This window comes from Ictalurus furcatus, chromosome 17, assembly GCF_023375685.1.
Source record: "Ictalurus furcatus strain D&B chromosome 17, Billie_1.0, whole genome shotgun sequence".
Classification (NCBI taxonomy): domain Eukaryota; kingdom Metazoa; phylum Chordata; class Actinopteri; order Siluriformes; family Ictaluridae; genus Ictalurus; species Ictalurus furcatus.
In genome coordinates this window covers 16036665-16057991 of record NC_071271.1, presented here as the reverse complement: position 1 = coordinate 16057991, position 21327 = coordinate 16036665, and the positions used below count along the sequence as shown (strand labels likewise).

The 21327-nt window shown below is 39.0% G+C and overlaps 1 protein-coding gene across 1 annotated transcript in view; it reads left to right on the top strand.

Annotated features, from left to right (window-relative positions):
- The first annotated feature begins 3703 nt into the window (after positions 1–3703).
- fndc3a (fibronectin type III domain containing 3A) overlaps positions 3704–21327 on the top strand; it is a 74081-nt gene continuing 56457 nt past the window's right edge. The window contains exons 1-2 of the mRNA XM_053646687.1: positions 3704–4204; positions 17782–17917. Of these exons, the coding sequence (XP_053502662.1) occupies positions 17798–17917 (120 nt within the window). The 5' untranslated portion in view covers positions 3704–4204; positions 17782–17797. The remainder of the gene's footprint in view (positions 4205–17781; positions 17918–21327) is intronic.

Sequence of the window (21327 nt, the reverse complement as noted above, 5' to 3'; positions counted from 1 at the left end):
CAAATATTACTCTAGAGCAGTGGTTTTCAAAGTGGGGGCCGCCAGGGGGTGCCCGGGGGGCCTCAACAATTTGGTGTGAAAAATAAATTCTCACTCTCAGACAACCACACGCACATACAGTCAATTCCTCATGTAATGTAATGTAAAGATGTAAGATGTAATTATTAGAAAAAAAAAAAAGGGGGATATATTCAGAAGTCTGTATTTTTAATGTGTTTTAGACATCTTGCAAAAGGGGGGCCTCGGTCAAATGTTAATGCCATTTGGGGGGCCTTGCCCTGGAAATGTTTGGGAACCCCTGCTCTAGAGCACTGTTTCCTAACCTTTTATCAGTCATGGCACCCTTTGAAAATGTTAAAAAATTAGTGGCACCCTAAACAAACACTAATGCTAGACAGCGTTATGAAGTTGATGGTCCAGAAGCATCTGGAGGTTTTCTTTTAAGAAATCTGTCCATATTCTTTTGCATTACACACGCATCGTCACACGCTAATTATTAGGATAAAACACACGCATAGCCTACGTTATGCATACTGATGCTGACGTGCTGATGTCGAGGGGGTCGAGGGGGAGGATTATTTTTTATATGTAATTTATTATTATTATTATTATTATTATTATTATGCATGTGTGTGTCTGTTATTATTTCAGACAATAGATATTTATCATATATATTAAATGTTATATTAAATGTTTTATACACATTCTAGCATTTTAGAAATGTTTGAAGGATTTTTACACGGCAACCCTGCTCTCATCAGACAGCACCCCGGTTGGGAAACACTCTAGAGACCTCTTATTACTCTGTTAAATGGATTTTTAAACAACTAAATAACTAAAATCCCCTTTCAGAATATATTTTTTTTACTAAACTGTATACCTTTGTTGTTGGGGTGGTATCATCACTCAACTTCTTTTGTACCTTCAATATACTTTTTATTTTCAACTAGAAATGTAGATATAGTGTAACTTTACAAATGATTTAAGGTACATAAATGGACCATAATTAGTTTTTAGACTAGAACTTTAAAACTACACACCATGTACCTTTCTTGAGTAAAGATACATACTAAAGGTCAGAGGTGGGACCGAGTCATTCTTTTGCAAGTCACAAATAAGTCTCAAGTCTCGGCCTTCAAGTCCCAAGTCAAGACTCATAAGTCCAAGTCATGTTACAAGTTCTTAAATTTAAGTTTCAAGTCCTAAACAAGTCAGATTTTTAGGTCACAAATTTTAGGTCAAAGAAATAATTAGTATAGTAATATTAGTCTTCATCACCTTCTAGATAACTCAGTAGAAATATGTGTGTATTTGAGAGAGACATAAAAATGATTATAAACGCCTGAATGTTTCAGTTCAAGTTCACACAAGATGAGATGTAGACTAAGGGTGGTTTTCACTAAGGATACACATCTTTATCAGTTCATGTTGGCTTTGCCTTGTGACTTGCTTTGTGCAAATTCAATACTAAACAAAATTTGAAGTTGTTACTTTTGCATCTGATATTTTTGAACCACAGGTTTCACATGTTGCATCCCATTTTGTTGTTGCACACAATATAATCTTTGTAGGCTACTATCTTTTGGAGGGTGACTATTGGTCTGAGTGGTCTATTGACTTATTATCTAGTGCAAGTTGATTGGCTGTCTGACTGGTTAAACGTTGGCCTTAGAAATGAAGATTGATGCTGATCTGCTGAAAATTGTTTATTCGGAAAAAGAATACTGGTAAAGGTACAAATTTGTACAAGTACCTTACCGGTATCACCCCGTTAACAAGGAAAGGTGGAGTTTAGTATGTTTGAGTTGAGAGTATATGCAATAGTATATGTAACAAATGTATGCACTACTATAATATCCACTTTAAACTGGCCAACTTGCTTGCTTGCCTACTTGAAGTGTACATTTTGTGGGGTAATAAAATATTATAATTGCAGTAAAATATTAGATTAATTAGAAGATCACAATTCCAAGGACTTCAGTGCCAGTGGTAAAGAATTAAATGAATCAGTAGACAAATTTATACCACTTATTGATAGGACTGTGAAAGCATCTGATGTATCCTCAGTGCCTATGTAAGGATGAGTGGTATAGAAAATGAATGGATAAATATAGCTTATTCTTCTGACTATTAGCTACCCACTGCACCACCCTGCCACCTCAGAGCTCCAGGGTCCTCAGTTCAATCCTGAGGTTGTGTTACTGTCTGAGTGGATTTTCACATGTTCTCCCCAGTGACTATGTGGGTTTCCTGTGGGTTCTTCGTTCTCCTCCCACCTTCCAAAATCATGCTGGTAGGTGGGTTAGATATGCTACAATTGGTCCTAGGTGTAAATGTGTACCTTTGTACATGGCACCTTGTGATAGACTGGTGTCCTATCCAGAGTGTATCACCACCTCACGCCCAGTGTTGTTGGGATACACTCTAGATTTTTTTTTTTTTTTTTTTTTTTTTACTATACTGTATATCTTTGTTGTTGGGGTGGTACCATCACTCAACTTGTTTTGTACCGTTAATATACTTTTTATTTTCACCTAGAAATGTACATGTAGTGTAAGTATATAATATAGTGTAAGATACATACTAAAGGTCAGAGGTGGGACCAAGTCATTCTTTTGCAAGTCACAAATAAGTCTCAAACCTCAGCCTTCAAGTCCCAAGTCAAGACTGATAAGTCTAAGTGTTAAGTTCTTTGTCCGATACCAGTCAGAACCAAAATTTGAACCCTGCACTGGCTGATTTCCTCTCGTCCGAGCTCGGGAAGAAGTCACACTGACAACATCGTTCAGCGAAAGCTTCTTAGTTTAATGATAAAGAAAGCATTGTGTATATATGCACACAAAGAAATATTGATAAAGAACGATAAATGTCAATTGGAACAATTCACAGATAAAATCAAAACATCTATTATGTATGTTCGAGTGACATAAGAACTACAAGACGTCTAGTCTATCAGATAGTAAGAGAAGAAGAAGAACCGGAAGTGTGAGAGAGACAGAGAGAGAGAGGATGAAAGGCAGGGTGATTAGGAATGCTCAAAACAACACATACCAAGAACACAAAACAATTTGGTTCCGGTACATCATGACCCGAACTAGAGACCTTCAGTACTGAGACACAGAGATTATGCCTGAAACTTATCACCAAGTCAAGTTACAAGTCCTTAACTTTAAGTTTCAAGTCCTGAACAAGTCATAATGTGCTCTTTAGCAAATTTTAGGTCAGAGAAATAATTGTAGAGTAAATTTACACAGATCATGCAGGCCAGGATAAAGTGATTACTGAAGATGATGATTGCATAGATGGATGATGAGGATGATGATGAGTTGTAGTAGTAGTAGTAGTAGTAGACTGATCTACTGTATATTCAAGACTTTTATGAGCTGCAGTGTATTTAGTATCTCCCACGTGAACTCAGTATTAAGTCGGTTTTAACACTATGCTTACCAGATAAACGAATAACTTCAAATATTAAGATTGAATCAAACATTAAATAGCAGAATATTTTTAACAGTTGCACATAATGTGCAAAAAACAACAAAAACAAACAAAAAAGAGAAAATAATAATAATAATAATAATAATAATAATAATAATAATAACAACAACCCTGAAGCAAACAGAGACGCTCGTGACATATTTAACAGAGGGGTCAGCTAAAGAGCTGCGTGGCCGAGGCTTAAGCCGCTGATACGCATGCGCAGAGGATTGTGTACATTCTTGCTCGAGAAGCATAATGGCGGGCGTCCAAATGGTTAAAGAGCCCAGCTCACGTTCAGATGGAGGCTGAGTTGCAGAAGTAGAGTAACAGTTGGAAAAAGCGGTGGTTTATTTCTGAGATAACGACGTGTCCCTTGACCTTCTCTACTAGGGAAAGCACGTCAGTTATGTCTTCTTGTAGAACTGTGGGATTTTTTAAAGCTCGTCGAGCAAGCTAGCGAGTCTTATACTGAACTAATTTTATAGTGGAAGGCTTAGCTAATAGCAGTGAGACACGTAGATAAAGAGAGCTAGCTGGCTGCTTAGCTCGCCTGGTGTTTTGGAAAGCAGTTTGTTTCGAGCGATACAAGCTTCAAAAGAGGGGTTGAATAGTAATAATAATAATAATAATAATAATAATAAACTAAACAAGACAACAACAACCCCTGAGTGTGCCTCCAGATATCCTCTGGTGAAAGAAGAGGAACGAGGAACAACTGCAGCGAGTGAGTACTGAGTGTTAGCGAGCTAGCGCGTTTGTTTACACAGCCTGTGTGAGATTATTCATTTTAATAACGACAGAAAGTCGCATACTTGCTCGGTTTCCTCTCATGCTAACTCAGCTGCACATTGTAACGAGTTGTCAATGGGAATTTAGCTGGCTAGCTATCTGAAAACGTACCCGTAATCGCACACGTCAACGTTATCTGGATCCATTTAACTTAGCTTGCATAACTGTCTAACAGGCTATAAACTAACGGCACTGCACACACCAGCGTTCAGGGATCATTTAGTGGTCTTTTGTATTAAATAAATAAATAAAAGCAGTATGATTTAATTGAGAGCCTGCCCTATTGAATTACTCACTCGAGAAGTCAGATAGTGAACTAGCTCTTGTGTTTGGTTTATATTGTAAACGAAAGTGTTTGGCTGAGAGAAACTAAAGATCCAGCCTCAGTCCTCTGTACTGTGTTGTGTGTCTGTGTATTGAACTTTAAACTTTGTTATGTAAATGTGCTGTTATTCAGAAAAGCATCTATATTTCAGGGTCATATTGGAGAATAAAACACACACTACACTCCAATTGAACAAACTCCCATTAGAAGAAAAAGAAGAAGCCGCTTTATAGTCATTTTGACGAGGTTTTGTTTGGCAGTCATTCCTCCTAAGCAGCTCTCAGCAGTAATAAACACAACAATATAACTATAGTACGTTTTTTATTCGGCGGTGTATTTTAACAATAAATAAATCCACCAGGTCTCTCACACACTCCTGGATGCTCAACACTTTGAGTTACAAAAGGACCTTTTGAGAAAATGTGAGACTTTTTTTTTTTGTTGTAGGAATTTCATACAAAAGCGTCCAAGATTTGTGTGTTTTGGTATGTAGGATATTATTTTTCAGGTCATGTTAATCAGTCCTGAATCACATTTTATCATTAGAACAACTGTATGTGCTGTGTAGACCTTGGTGTTTTATACTCGGGGCTTGTTTAACTATAGAAAATAGTTTGTTTTGTCTTGGTTTTCACGAATGGTTCAGATTTCTGGACAGTATTTCCAAGACCTAAATTCAAAAAGCGAGCAAATTGTGCTTTTTTTTTAATGCACCGGATATTTTATACCGGTGTCTGGTTTTGTCTGCTTTACTTCTCACAGCTGAAACGTTGTATACTGCAGCTATTTAACTTTTTAGCCTTTTGTGTCTGTTGTGCTCCAGTGCTGGTGTAACGCCTCACCGCTTTGCCACATACTTGTGCTCCAACCGACACAGTGTCCATTTGTTTCTTTTCTGAGTCTCCACATTGTGCGTGGAGCAGTAGGCTTTTGTGTATGCATGGCAGATTGGGTTGCACTTAATCCTTCTGAATATAAGCAGGCCGTGATTTGGCCCATAGCCGGATTGCGATGAGAACTTCAGCTGCACCGCCACGTCTGCAGGAGTGAGATTAATGATGCCTAACCTCATAGGTTTGGTGTGTTGGGGCATGAGCAGCTGAAGTCCTACACTGGAGTAAAGGTGGAAGTAAAGGCAGCTTGGTCCTCGCTGGTTGAAGTGTGCTCATTTCGAATGACGAATGATATGCGTCAAGCCTTATGTGGATCTGAAAAGATAAATCTCAAGCAGGGTAATGTGAAATTAGTGCTGTATCTAATTTCAGAGAGACTTGTGAGATGGTATTAGTATAATGCCCCAGCATTGGCTTGAGCAGTGCTTGTGTTATTGATACTGATAAGAGCCTGATGTTGATATCAGTATTGTTTCGTCTCCAAGTAAAACTATTGGGCCAAATATTCTGTGAAGGTTCTACTGCCAGATAAAACCAAAATAGAGCTTTTTGGCAATAAACACAAGAGGTGGTTTTGGCGCATACAGAGAGGTAGCCATATGGAAAAGTACCTCATGCCCACGGTTAAATATGGTGGTGGCTCTTTAATGTTTTGGGGCTGTTTTTCTGCCAGAGGACCTGGACATTTTGTTAGGATACATGGCATGATGGACTCGATCAAATATCAACAGATATTAAATGAAAACCTGACTGCCTCTGCCAGAAAGCTTAATATAGGCCGTGGTTGGATCTTCCAGCAGGACAATGATCCAAAACATACATCAAAATCAATACAACAATGATTTACTGACCACAAGGTCCTGCCATGGCCATCCCAGTCCCCTGACTTGAACCCCATAGAAAACCTGTGGGGTGAACTGAAGAGGAGAGTCCACCAGCATGGACCTCAAAATTTGAAGGATCTGGAGAGATTCTTTATGGAAGAATGGTCTCGGATCCCTTGCCATGTATTCTCCAACCTCATCAGGCATTATAGAAGAAGACTTAGAGCTGTTATCTTCGTAAAGGGAGAGAGCACACTTTTGGTTAATCAGTACCCTTGAATCATCAAAAGATTTATATGTGAGATTTCAGTGCAGTTTATTAGCAGGTAACTGCATGCAAATGTCGGCCGTATCACAAAAAAAAGTTGTGATCACTTTTAAATAGCCAATTAATTCTGTATTTCACTGATTTTTATTTTAGAAAGGAGATTAGTAATTTATTTGTCAGATATGAGAGGAACTGTTGCACAAAACAGCTGTACTGCACTGTTTAACGTGAACAATGTCATATTTTTCACTGTCCTCAATAAAGGTTGTAGCTGGTTTGTAGGGGTTCTGACTTTATTCTTAGTAATTTCTTAGTTCCTGTTTTATTTGTTTAATGCAATTAACCATGCAGCTGTGATCTCTGTAGATGGACTGGGTTTTTTTATTTTATTTTATTTTTGACATTAAAAAAAAGATTTTTAAGTTTTTTTTCAAGTTTTTTTCCCCCCACGTTGTTTTTAACCATTATCCGTACTGTGTTTGTGAAAGAAAGCTGACAACACTGACAGTACTTAGTCAAAAGTCTGTTAATTTCACCAAATAACATGTTTGGGATTTAACGAAAATGATATGTGGATTAACTTTCTGAACACGGTGAAATACATATGCAATTAGTTTGAAAATGCAACCAAAGGACATACAGGAGAACCACTTTCTAATAATAGAGAATTTCTTGATTTATTTTGCTGTCAGATTTTCAGTCACTGTCTTTGTCTGGTTCTCGTACTACACTGCAGGAACAGGGGAGAAAACTATTTCTGTCTGGGACAGTTGAGGGAAATGCCACATAACCTGCAGGTGTTTGGCGAAAAGGCTACCGAAGGCTGTGTTGACACTTGACGTTTTTTTTTTTTTTGAAGCAGTCAGCTTCAGTTTTATTCAGTCAGTTTTATATAATGCTCCTACTGAGTATTCCATGTTTTCAAAAACGCAGTGGGCTTCTTTTGTGTCGCTTTGGGACAGTGTTTTTATTTATATATATATATATATATATATATATATATATATATATAAAAATAAATAAAAAACCACCAAAACGAAACACTTTGACCAGCGGTTTTCACCAGAAAAAGACATTGTGTGAACACAGCCTAACTTTGTTTAGCTACCAAGCCATGATAGATTACTACCGTTAGTTCAGTCATGGTATCTTTATGTAACGGCAACTAACTACCTTCGCTGGCTAACGTGACTTAATTCGGTACATGAATATCTATATGAGTTAACCAGGTTGGCAGTTACTTTAGTTGTAAAATAGGCTACATTTAATTATATCTTTTCTCTATCTACTATCACTATTGTTAACATCCACAAGAATTACTCCCTGACCAAAAAAAAAGTATGTACTTCATTCATTCTTTGTTTTTGTCTTGCAACCGAGTCGATGGTTGTAACCACCATCCGGAGTTGACGGTACAGAGAAATACCCAGTCAGCTGTTTGTTTAGCATGGCCATGAGTTTCTATCACACAAACGCTGATAGTTGATTGGTAGGTCATTCCTGTTACCAGTTTACCTTTCCATTTGAGATCAAACCACCTTTTAGTTGTTTTTTTTTTCCATCACTGCATAGAAGACTCACCATTGTTTTTATGTTTGTTCTGATGTCACCTAAATGCCTTTTTATGTTGAGTCAGCATAAGGTGCTTCACAGAAACAATTGGGTGCCTCGCCTAAGCTTTTGTATGGTAGGGAAATCCCTGAATGCACTTCATTAGATTGCTATACGTTTTTAAATTGTCCGCTACTACTACTATTATTTATTTATTTATTTATTTATTTATTTTTTTAAGCTGGGTCACCATTCAACCAAAACACGAGCCTGAATTTATGATTTGTCCAGCGCTGCACAGTTTTGGGGTTCTTTTGATTTAACACCCATGCTTATTATAATTAACTCCAGCATGAGTTAAATCAGGCTTATAGGAACAGACATGTAACTGTGCAATGTGGTTTCTCTTCAGTTTCTGAGTTTGACAGTCCAGGTTCGGGGGTGGGTGTGTGGGTGTGTGTGTGTGTGTGTACACAATTCAAAGTCTGAGCTGCATTTATGTGCCTTGCTATGGCGTGCGTAGGACTAAAGTTCAACCAGATGTACAGAGCAAAATGATCGAAAAAAGCTACTGAAACTGTGTACTGAGAAACCAAAAAGCACTCAGGGTTGTTTAATCAATGAAACTGAAAACCTAATAATAAAGTGAAGAAAGCTGTTCAGTTTTGTAGTTCTGGAAAGTGTATTTTTTCTGTCACTGCCAATTATTGTTCATGGGAACAGTGTGTAGTCGTCTTTTAGTAATTAGTACTTTCAAACCAGTGAAATCTAAGCTACATTTCTTGTGATTAATGTTCATGGGGAAAAATATTGTATAGCTCGTTGTGCTTTCAGGAGAGGCGCATCAACATCACCGTGCTTATCTGATTCAACCTAGACATCACTTTATTTAAAATACATTTTTCATTTTCGGCTCAGGCTTTACTGAGCAGTTGGGTGGTAGGTAGATGATATAACTAACAATGCACCTATAAAGTTAACACAAACACATCAAACGTAATTATATAATTAATAACATTTTTAGCTTTTGGGTACACAGCTGTTTTTACGTTTGATTTGATCTTTTTTATTTATTTTATTTCTTTTTATATATTTACTTCCATTTGTTCAAACTTTTATCTTCTGGTCAGGGCAGAAGTGTTTTGTTCTTTTAAAAAATATGTTTCCTCTCCACAAGGGAATTTTTGGCTGTTCTTCTTTCGTCCGTTGATTAGCAGATGTGTTCATGGGTCATCTCTCTTTTTATTTCATTCTCATTTTACTATTTTCTATTTCCCCACCCACATAGGCTTAGGTTTTTCTTTCAGTGTAATTTCTGGTAAAATTAGGAAGGAAGCTGTGCGAATTTGAGATTATCAAATGGCTGATGTAGGGTTGTGTGTAGCCAGAGTTTGTTCCTGTGTGTTTTTTTTTTTTTTTGGTTGTTTTTTTCTGATGTCTAGAAAATGTCATTTTAAGGGCAGGGTTCATCCTTTATCATGCAGTTCCAAAGAAAGTCGTCATCACAGAAACCTGGGAAAGTCCTTACAGCGTACTTGGAGATTTCCCCTGACTGTATTGCACTGTAAAGCTCAAATAATCAGGTTTAGGCAAATGTAATACAACATGTTTGTTTATTTATTTATTTTTAAGTTGAGCTGTGACAAATAACCTGGAAAACATGTGCATTATATTGACAGTAAAAATCATTTCTACTTAAATGAGTTAAGTATGATAGTGGGCGAATGGGGTGAAGTGTATGAAAGATTAACATGATGACTATACAAATTCAGATCATGGTTTTCTGCTTATAGCTGAACTTAACACACTGGAGCAGAGAATGTAGTTGTTATTTTGTTTAGGGAATGGATGAGAATAAAACTGTAATGTTAAGAGGATTTCAGTGCTCTTAGATTTGTTTGCAGTTGTCTACCATAATTTGATCAGATATACAAACTGGAGATTTAAGGGTATTATTGTTTTTGTTAGTATATAAAAAGCTAAGTAGGACTCACGGTAGTTAGTGGTTAGCACGTTGGCCTCACACCTCCAGGGTTGAGGTTGGATTATCCCCGCTGCCCTGTGTGTGTGGAGTTTGCATGTTCTCCCTGTGCTGCGGGGGTTTCCTCCGGGTTTCCTCCGGGTTTCCTCACATGGTAGGTTGGCATGTACAAAGTGTCCGTAGTGTATGTATGGGTGTGAATGTGTATGTGATTGTGCCCTGCAATGGTTTGGAACCACACCTTGTGCCCGAAGCTCCGTGTTATAGTCTCTAGGTTCCCCGTGACCCTGTAGGACAAGCGCTATAGAAAATCGATGGATGGATAAACAGCTAAGTACAGTCAAGTAGTATTGAAGTGTGTGCGTGCGTGTGTGTGTGTGTGTGTGTGTGTGTGTGTGTGTATACATATAAGTAACAGCAACACGAAAGTGTTCGCCTTATTGTAGGGAGATCACAAGACAATATCCAGGAGTCTAGAGAGCAAAATGGTGGGAGCAATGTCATACTCTCTCTCTCCCCGGTCAATCACACTGACACTGAGCCATTCGTGGGTGTCTGTGAGCTCATGTATGTTGAAGAGCATATATAGCACTTTCCTCTGAATGCCAAATTCAAAGATGGACGTCTGACTTCACGTGTCTCAGAAGGAAGCACGTTATCCTTTACCCCTATGCTATTAACGTAAATAATTTCCTAATGATCCAAACTACATAATATTGAAATATTCTATATGACTATATGACTGTATTTGTAAAAACAGGTAACCATGAGTATTTGTATAAATGTTCTGTTACATGCTCAGTGTGGAAATGAACATGTTTGGCATTCAGAAATGGGGGAAAATGTTCAGTATTGCAGCCGCCTGCTGTGTTGTTTGGCAGATGTGTTGGTCTTTCATGATTTAAAAAAAGAAAAGCAGAACGGGCTTGGATAGACTATGAACCGTTTCACTCGCTCACAGCATGTGTATATTAAGCGTCCACCTATTACAAACTATGCAAAAGTCCTTATTTATTTGTTTTTTTTCTTTTTTATTACCATTTGTCTTTATAACCACTAAGCTTTTTTTTTTGTTGCATATTGATGAAGAAACTGCATTTAAAAGAATGTATATAAATTTGAAGTTTGTTCCTGTCAATAAACATGGTAAATATTGTGAAATGGATGGCTCATGGAAGTCCTTCAGCAAGCTAGAACTATTAACCGTAGAAAGAACTCTTGAGTAACTTTCTCCTAAAAATATCAAGTTGGATGTACAGTGATGTGAAAAAGTATTTGAACATGTCTGTCTGATTTCTTCTGTTTTTCCAATCTGAGTAAACACAAAATGAAGTTTTTAAATGGTGATATTTATTGAAGCAAAAAAAGTTATCCAATACCACTGGGCCTGTGTGAAAATGTATTTGCCCCCATAATTACTAGACACTGGACTAGCTAGCTGGCTGGATTAAACACAACCAGGCCTGATTACTGCAAACCCGGTTCAATCAAATCAGCACTTAAATAGAACTTTTTCAACAGCATGAAGTTGTTTGAAGCGTTTTAGCCAGTAACATGCTATGCCAAAATTGAATGAAATTCCAGAAATGATGAGGAAGATGGGGTTTAAATACATCAGTCTAGGAACAAAGCTATTTCAAAGGCTCTGGGATGCCAAAGGACCACAGTGAAAGCCATTATCTCCAAATGGAAAAACTCGGCAGCCTTCCAAAATTCCTCAAGAGCACAGCAAAGACTCATCCAGGAAGGCACAAAAGAGCCAAGGACATCATCAAAGGACCTACAGGCCTCTTGCATCAATAAAGGTCACTGTTCATGACTCCACTATCAGAAAGACACGGGGGGGGGGGGGGGGAATGGCTTCCATGGAAGAGCGGCGAGGTGAAAACCACTGCTAACCCAGAAGAACATTAAGGCTCGTCTGAATTTTGTCAAAACACACCTTGATGATCCTCAAATCTTTTGGGAGAATGTTCTGTGGATTGATGGGTCAAGTGAGAAGAGCAGAGGAGTAAATCCTAGTACTAGAAGTAAGTGAAAGACTGATCTCCAGTTATCTGTAGTGTTTGCTTGCAGTTATTGCCGTTAAAGGTGATACAACCAGATTTTATGTTTAAGGGGGCAATTAGTTTTTCACATTGGTGATAGGTGTTGGATAACTTTTTTTGCTTCAATAAAAAAATATAATCGAATCTGTATTGTGTGTTTACTCAGGTGGCCTTTGTTTTAGATTGTATTTTGTTTGAAGATCTAAAACTATTTAGTATGAGATCTACACAAAACCAGAAGAGTAAGCTTTTTCACAGCACCGTATTTGTTTGGTAGGTATATGTTACACACTGTACAGGGAGAAAAGATAGAAAAAGATCATTAGTTGATGTGTGATTCATTAGATAAAATAATTAATTTAAAATGATCAAATGGAACAAAGTCTAGCTTTTCCCATAAGACTGTGCTTTGTAATATCATTTCATCTTTTGTTTAGAGTTTAGTTGCCATTAGAGGGGAAAAAAACAACCTTTATTCCTGTGTAGCTAATTCCCAGTGCAGTCTTTGCCTTATTGCAAGCCAGCAGTGCCAGGCTAGGTGATGAAGAGCTGGCAGCCTTCTTCCTCATGAGCCTCTTTGAAGTAGTAACTCAGGTCTGTTAACAATTTTGCGGCTTTACACAAACACAGATAACCTGTAGGTCCAGATGACATGCAGCTGAGTGTTTGTTGCTCTGGCTTTCTAACACCTGCACACTATTAACCATTTTCTCTTTCTTTCTCTCTCTCTCTCTTTCTCTCTCTCTCTGCATTCCTGTTTTCTCTCTGGCCTGTAATACCCTCATGCTTGTGGAATTGAGGGTTGTGTGGGTGTTGTTGAGTACTGTGACATTGCAAACGAAAACCCCTGTGTGTGACCAAACAGGGGTCGGGAGACAGCTCATGTCATCACCACTTGAAATAATTGCAGCTGACTCAGAGGCGTAACATATGAACCTGGCTGTCAGTGCACCGTCTCCTCTCTCTCATTTTCCTCAAGTCTTAATAAGAAGTCGTGTTCGCGCTCTGGCCTCTTGCTTCTTGGAGAACAGATTTGGACACCGAGGCTGCACCCCATTGCTTACGTCATCTGGCCGTGAGTCTGAGAGGGACAGTGAGAGCAGGAGTGCACTTTGTGCACTAACTACCTCCTCTAGCACTCTTGTGTTTTGACCTCCAATGTGAGAATGACAGAGGAATGTGTAAAATGGGCAATATTACTCAATCTTCTATACCACAGTGATGTAGAACTCAAATCTGAGGATTTTGATTCATTTTCTTTAACTGCAGCTTGGACAGTAGCTCCAGTTTTAGCTCAAATGTTAGGATTACATCACTGCGCCAGTTCTAATACGTTATAGTTTCTATAGCGACTCATACTCTGTGTTATGCAGACTCTACACATAATCTACGGCTATTTTTAAATGGATTTTATTAATTGTTTATTTAGGAAAGAAAAATATATCATCTTTGACATGGTGAAGTTATTTGTAAGAAGACTTTGATACAGTATAAAATTTTGTAGGAGGAGTCTCCAGTGTCAGCGCTTTGTAATAATCGGTGTGTTTTCTGATGGGAGAGTCTTCAGGATTGAGAACTTTGCACTTTCTGGATCCTCAGTAACATGGGGCGGCTGTGGCTCAGGTGGTAGAGCGGGTTGTTCACTAATCGTAGAGTTGGCGGTTCGATTCCCGGCCCACATGACTCCACATGCCGAAGTGTCCCAAGACACTGAACCCCAAGTTGCTCCAGATGGCAAGTTCATGCCTTGCATGGCAGCTCTGCTACCATTGAGGGGTGTGTGTGAGTGAATGGGTGAATAAGACACCGTGTAAAGCGCTTTGGCTAAAAGCAGACCATTTACATGTGAGGGTGTAACCTGGCCTGGGCATTAGGGGCAAAGAGTTTTTTTCTTTTGCCCCGAATAATTCTGCACTTGGAGCAGTTTGTCAGTAAAAGAAGTCAGCAGTGTCATAATTTTGTATCTTCAGTGAATTTTCACATTTGCAAGCAATTACATGCAAGAAGAAAATGCATGGACACAGTTTATTTAGAAATATGTTTTTAGTGTGTTGTTTTTTTTTTTTTTTTTTTTTTTTGTCGTCGTGGGGTTTTTAAAAAATTTAATTTTTTTTTATATAGATTAACAGTCTAGCTAACGCCCCTGGTAACATGACAAGCATCAAACTTTGTCTTAGTAACTCTGAGAGGGGATAAAATTGAGGCTGATAAGAGAGACTGTACAGCTGCTATAGTGAAAGTGATAACAGGAACTAACTTGCCTCGTGTTAAATATTACTAACCATCTGTGGCTAAAATGTATGTTCTATTTAAAATAATTGATATTCATTAATAAATGTAAAAATTGCAATTGTCTGTAGTATAAGAGGAATAAAACAATGTTTGATGTGCTGTTCTAGGAAAATATTCACCTTCAGGATGGTAACAGTAACTCCACAGCACCCCGTTGTGGATAAATTCCCTATGACAGTATTGCCCATTGTGTTCTGTTCCTTACATAAGTATTTCTGTTCTGACTGTGTGTGGTGCTTTTGTGTACTAGCTCTTATTCCGACCCTCTCTTTGTTTTGTATTTTTTCTACATCTATCCTACAGTCGTCTGTGATCATATATTGGAAAGTTTCAGCGTATATCACTGTTAGCTCATTTCGCAGCTTTGTGTTGTGATTGTATTTCGCTTCACTTGTAAGCTGCCTTGGATAAAAGCGTCTGACAAAGGAGTAAACGTCTTTCGGTCTATGAACGCGCACTCCTACACACAAGTCAGTCATTTTCTTAAAGATGACAAAATAGCAATAGGCCTAACAAGGCAATATTTAGGACCTTCATTCTTTTTGTGTAAATAGACTTTTCCATAGATGTAGACATTTCATAGATGACTTGTTTTGAGAGAAGTGGAATCGATGAGCGCGCTAAACCTCGTGGCTCTTCCAAAGCGTTTAGGTAAACCAAGTCCAGGCTTTTTGATGTTTAGGTAATGCTGCCGTGATCTGTGTATGAATCACAGAGATTGGAGTATCAGTAGTATGTATGTATGTATGTATGTATGTATGTATGTATGTAAAGGATAATCCATTTAATGCACAAATGCATGGAGTGCATGAAAATCATGTAACACACCTAGTTGTGGTTTGTCCCACTCATACCATGGTCACTTGCATGCAATGACATGTTAAAGCTGTCCTTAATGTAGTGCAAAATTTGACTGAAAGGATAAAAATAACATAATTAATAGATATTTACAGGTCATTAGATCTAGAATTCGGCTCACTCTAAATCATACACAGAGATAAAGTAGTCAATAAGATTACATTTCTTTGAATTATAATAAAGAGAGCAAGAGAGCGATTGTGTGTGTATGACCTGCGTCTGTGCCGCATCTCTACTAATAACGAAGCTGTGAGTTTAACTACTGTATGTAGCTGTAACTGTGTTACTATGGTTACAACTGTTTACAGGCAGCGCATTAACTTAGAACCGTGATTAAATTGACTGGAATTACCTGTGCATTACACGGTTTGAACGCTCACCTTCCAGCCAATCGGAATCAAGTATTCAGACAGACCATGGTATAAGCCTGGTTGTCGCAGTAAAAAGCGCATATATACTACATGCACCTCACTTTAATGCAAACTGCTTGTTTTGAACTTTACTGTAAGATCTTGTTAGTTTATGACCGAGGTTCTCAACCTTTTGTAACTAAAGCCCCCAAGCCTTCCCGATCATGTGGCACCCCCTCCTCCATATTGGAGGAGACCAGGCATAATGATTATTTATTCTATATAAAATATCTACATATATCGATGTTATCCATGACCTTTTTAAATCTCCGGTTCTCAGCCCTTCACTGAACAGAGCAGACACAGTGAGAGGTGAGAGTGCAGAGGAAAAGTAAGACCTCATGCTTGCAGGACAGTACCGGACACATTTGGAAAGTTGTAAGGTTTGTCAAAAAAGTTGCCAGATTTCAGGCGACCTTTTTCTTTTTGTTTTTTCTTTTTTTCTTTCCTTTTTTTTTTTTTTTTTTTTTTGGGGCACAAAATTCGCTAAAGGGGTCTGAAAGGCAGGCTAAGCTCCACCTCTCTGCAGCAAAAAGAAAATACAGGGGGAGAGGGAACATGGGGTTTTTCATTTAGCACATTCTATTTGAAAAGCAATAAAATACACCGAGTACCCAAATGATGCCCTGTCTGTGTTTTTATTATTTTTTTATTTTTCTTTCTTAAACAATTTGCGGCCCTCTTCTGATTTCTCCACGCCCCCCTGGTTGAGAACCACTGCTTTATTAGAAGCATCTGAGCAGTAGTATGTCACATGGCCATAACAGCTTTGCCTGCGCTAGGCAAACAACCCCGCTTCGATACAACCCCCAGAAGGGAAGTCTTGTTAAACATCATCTATATTTTTTTTATTGTTCTGCGTTTTAAACTTGGTTTCATTTTTGTGGGAAACAATAGAGTTTCCTGGAAGTGTCTATACTGAAGTGTAAAACCTCTCTTCCCACAGGAGGAGATGGGATGGGTTTTTTTTTTTTTTTTTGGTCATTTTTATAGACGATAAAATACGGTGTAATCTTTTAAGATGCAATCACGTAGAAAATGACTGACGTGATGGATTTGGATGGGACTGAAATCCCTGAGATTCTTTGGTAATTACTGCATTACCCCACCTCCCCATGCAAAACTAGTCCAAAAATAGGACTTTAGTGGGATTCATTCTTAGACTCATCACCCCTGACACTTAAGCAGGGGGCTGGCTGATTAAACTGATCACCATCAGCTCCGTTAATGCATGCGCCAGATACTAATTAGTTTCAAGGACACATGCCATTTCCTACTTATTAGCTCCCTGTCTATGATTCACTGCAAGTCTGATCAATCAGAGACTGCTCAGGAGTGTGTGTGTGTGTGTGTGTGTGTGTGTGTGTGTGTGTGTGTGTGTGTGTGTGTGTGCGTGCTTTGTAGTCACTGGATCCATACTGTGACTGATGGGCTTTTATTTGCATTATATTGAATCGGTGTGGTGGTTCTGGTGGTATACATGTGACAGGAAGAATAAAAAAAGATTTCTTTGTGCTGTTTCACGTCACCCAGGCAGCTCAGTCCTTAAATACAATGAGTCAGGCTATAAATAAGCTCTGTTACACACAACTGTGTTAAAAGTGTGCACTGGGTGAAGAATAAGTGACGTTTGTTGTGCAGATTATTCAGTATTTTACCTCAGTTGACCCCAGGAAGGTAAATGAACTATGTAAATGGTTTATAAAAGAAAAAAAAAGTGTTTATAAACTGTTGGTGTTTGGATGCTGCCGTTTTTCTCGGGCTACATCCACATTAATCCGGATAAATTTGAGAACGCCTCTTTTTCTCTACGTTTTGGCCTTCCGCTCACACCGAGACATCTAGCATGTTTTTGAGTTTGTACTGAAAAAAAAAAAAATAGGGTGCCTAAAACTTTTGCACAGTACCGTAGATGGTTGAGAATTTTTCACCTGGATTAAAACACATCATTAATGATGGCCATTCCAACGTCAATGTATTGTTGTACAGTTGCTCTGAGGTCTTTTATGTCCAAGTACATACAGTATAACTGACGTGACTGTGTGTCCTGTGCCTCCTCTAGGTTGAATGAAGGAGTCATGGCTGAACACACCCCTCCACTGGAGTCCAGCCAGTTACTCAGCCAAGATCTGCCACTCCTCACACCACCACCTCCTCAACCTCAACCCAGCATGGTCAACGGAGACGGTGCCCAACAAGTAGGCACGCCAGGGTCTGATTTGCAGACAGCTAAGATTAATGACTCAGTTTGCATTCAGCATATTTTATTGTCAGATGATCGTGTTTCGTTTTTGTTTGAAGAACTTTGCTCTGATTTCCACATTGTTCACTATTGCTAGTCTGAAAACACAGCATCAAAAAACCTTTTTTTTTTTTTGCTCATCTTATGAATAGAAAAGATGTCGAATAGGGTTGTTACGGTGTCATGGTTAGTCACAGTGTATAATCAGACAGTTACCTCATCACTGACTTTCTCAAAATACCATTTAATATGGATTTCTGTCTATTATTATCTACCTCTTCATTCTTTTTTTATTTATTTATTTATTTTATAAAATAATACACCTGATCAAGTTCCTTACTCTAATTGTTCTTATCCCTTTCATGTACGGTTGTGACTCCCTCAAAACATCACAAACCCTCGCTCACCTCTGAGCAGGGGACACGACTGCACTAAAATCTCTTTGGCTGTGTATTGTACTGCTGTATTAATATTCAGTGTATTATACTGAAAACGTTAAATTGCTAACCTCTGCTGCCACTCACATGTTTCTAACTTAATCATACACGTCGGCTCTCGGTGGTTAATGGTCTGCACTTGTGTAGCGCTTTTTTTACCCTTAGCGGTTCTACAAAGCGCTGGGCACTGTTTCTGATTCACCCGTTCTTACACACACACACACACACACACACACACACACCAGTTGCTGCAGAGCTGCCATCGGGAGCAACTTGGGGTTCAGTGTCTTGCCCACGGACACTTCGGCATGTGGAGACATGCCGCCAACCCTACGATTAGTGGACAACCCACTCTACCACCTGAGCCACAGCCGTCAATCAAACACACAGAACTTGCCATTGCTGACCATAACTCAACAATCATCCATTTTATGCTAAGCAACACTACAGACTACAATGATAGGGTTTTTTTTTTGCTCTACTTATCCTTGCAGCCAGTCTCTGTTTCAGCTTATTGTGATGACAATTTATGAAAAATGTCTTAAACATATTTTTATATATATCTATATATACACACATTCATACATACATATACATACACGCACAAGGAAGTGCAAAAATTTTTTTATAATAAATTATCCCTTAATTCTCACCTTTTCACCACAGCTTATATTTGAAAAAAAAAAAGGTCAATTAATACCATGACATTTTTAGATTAGGTTATCATAACATGGAAATTTCACCCCGTAACAAACTTATAATGGTGATGATTTAAAGCCTTCTGACATCATTTGATATAAAATGCTTGTCAGTCAGGCAAACGTAGCGCTTTGTGAAAATGTTGGGCAGTATTTTTGTGTATCATGTTATATATCACAGAACAGGCCTCGAGCAGGTTCATGGTGCTAATCAGGCAGTGCGTCACAAGCTTGGCCTGATGATGAGCTGTGTTCTAGAGTAGGATGTGAATGAGAGCAAGACTGAAGGAAGGCACTATGTGGAAGTGAAAGTTTCCCCATTATGTGTATGGAAACCTGGATAAGTGCCCCCCCCAAAGTTCTTCTCAGTTAGCTCTATGATTTACTGGACAGTAGCTAGAAAATCCCATCATGCCATTCTTCTCTACATTCTCATTATCATTACCTCATCATCTTTCTTCCCCTCTGTTAATTTGATCACTTGCTAAATGCAGTGACTTAATTTACAGAGATTTCACAAGCAATCCAGAATCTCTGTCTAACCCCTCCTTTGTGGTTTTTTTCCTGAGCAAAGTATAAATATGTTGTTGTTTCTTTTCCCCCCTCTTCCATCAGAGGAAATATGTGTATGCTGTCTGGTGTGGTGTTGATTGTAAAAGGTTGCACCTCACACATCACGGGGCGGCCGTGGCTCAGGCGGTAGAGCGGGTTGTCCACTAATCGTAGGGTTGGCGGTTCGATTCCTGGCCCATGTGACTCCACATACCTTGGGCAAGACACTGAACCCCAAGTTGCTCCCGATGGCAAGTTAGCGCCTTGCATGGCAGCTCTGCTACCATTGGGGTGTGTGTGTGTGTGTGTGAATGGGTGAAAGAGACACAGTGTAAAGCGCTTTGGCTAAAAGCACTATATAAGTGCGCCATTTACCATTTATATTTACTGCAGGATTAGAATAGTAATTACCTTTCACTAGTCTGAACAGGAATTGCTAGCTTGGTGTTAATTATAGAATATCTGTTGAGGAAGTCACGTGCATAGCTTAGTGCTGTGGCATTTAAGTAAGTGGCTTTGTGCCGCCCTCCTCAAACCATAGTCAAGGGTCCCTCTCCAGGTGTGAACTGTGCTGCATGTTGTCCACTAATGGTTTTGACAAGTGTGTGTTAGAGAGCGAGATAACGTGTGGTAAAAATCAGGGCGCGATTAAGTGGAATGTTCTCGTGCATGGTAATATTTAAAGTGTGTGTAAAGCGATTGGGTTTGTGTGGCATGGTTGTAGACCGCCCGTGTGAGAAAATGGTATACTAGGAGAGCACCTAAAGGTGTAGTGAAGGTGCAGCTGATAAGAATGTAGTGTGATGGCTGATCCCACTGTCCGTGACCTTTTCTAGCTACACAATCACTCAGCCACCATCCTCCACCAACGCACTTGTTGCCCAGTGTGCTGCTTGGTATTAACACACCACTGGCCCATTACTCTTCAGCCAGATTAGAGTGGAAACTGGTGAGGCCAAATATCAGTGTTACGCAGGAGTCACTGCCTAGCAGCATAGCCATCGCTCTTTTACGAAAAACCAAGCGGAATATGCATGACGCGATTCACATTTTCCATTCATTTACCACCCCCTCCCTTTCCTTCTGTGCTCTTCTCTTCTCTCTGCCTGCCTGTTTGTCTGCAGCAGATTTTGACCCAGATGATTCAGACGCTATCAGACTATTTTTTTTTACCTGATAGCCAAGGTACCCAGCTGTTTACCCACTTGTAAAGATTGTAGAGATCAGAACCATTTTTTTTCCCCATTTCCTTTGTTTTGCAAGGGTCTACCTATCAGCCGTGATGCATGCCCTGTTATGTTTTTATTTTTTCCCCCGCCTCACAGCTCATGATTTATACACTGCCTTGAAACGTTTTTATTTTGTGCTTGTGTACCATTGGTGGTGTTAAGAATCACATCTAACCTAACACTGTTGCGAGGAGGCACAATTGATATTTCTTGTGAATGGCAATGGCTGTTGCAATAGACATAAAAGCCCTGCTTGAGTTTCATAACCCACTGCTAGCCTGGCCATTATTGCCACAACCTTGAGTGCAACCCAGACCTCATGCTTGCCTCTAGAAAGGTGTATCACAAAGCAAGGGTTCTTAGGATATCGAGATAGCTTTGGGTTTAACCTGGGCTTAATGGTATCACAAAAGTGGTTCGATATCTAGGTAGCTCAATCACTATAGCAAC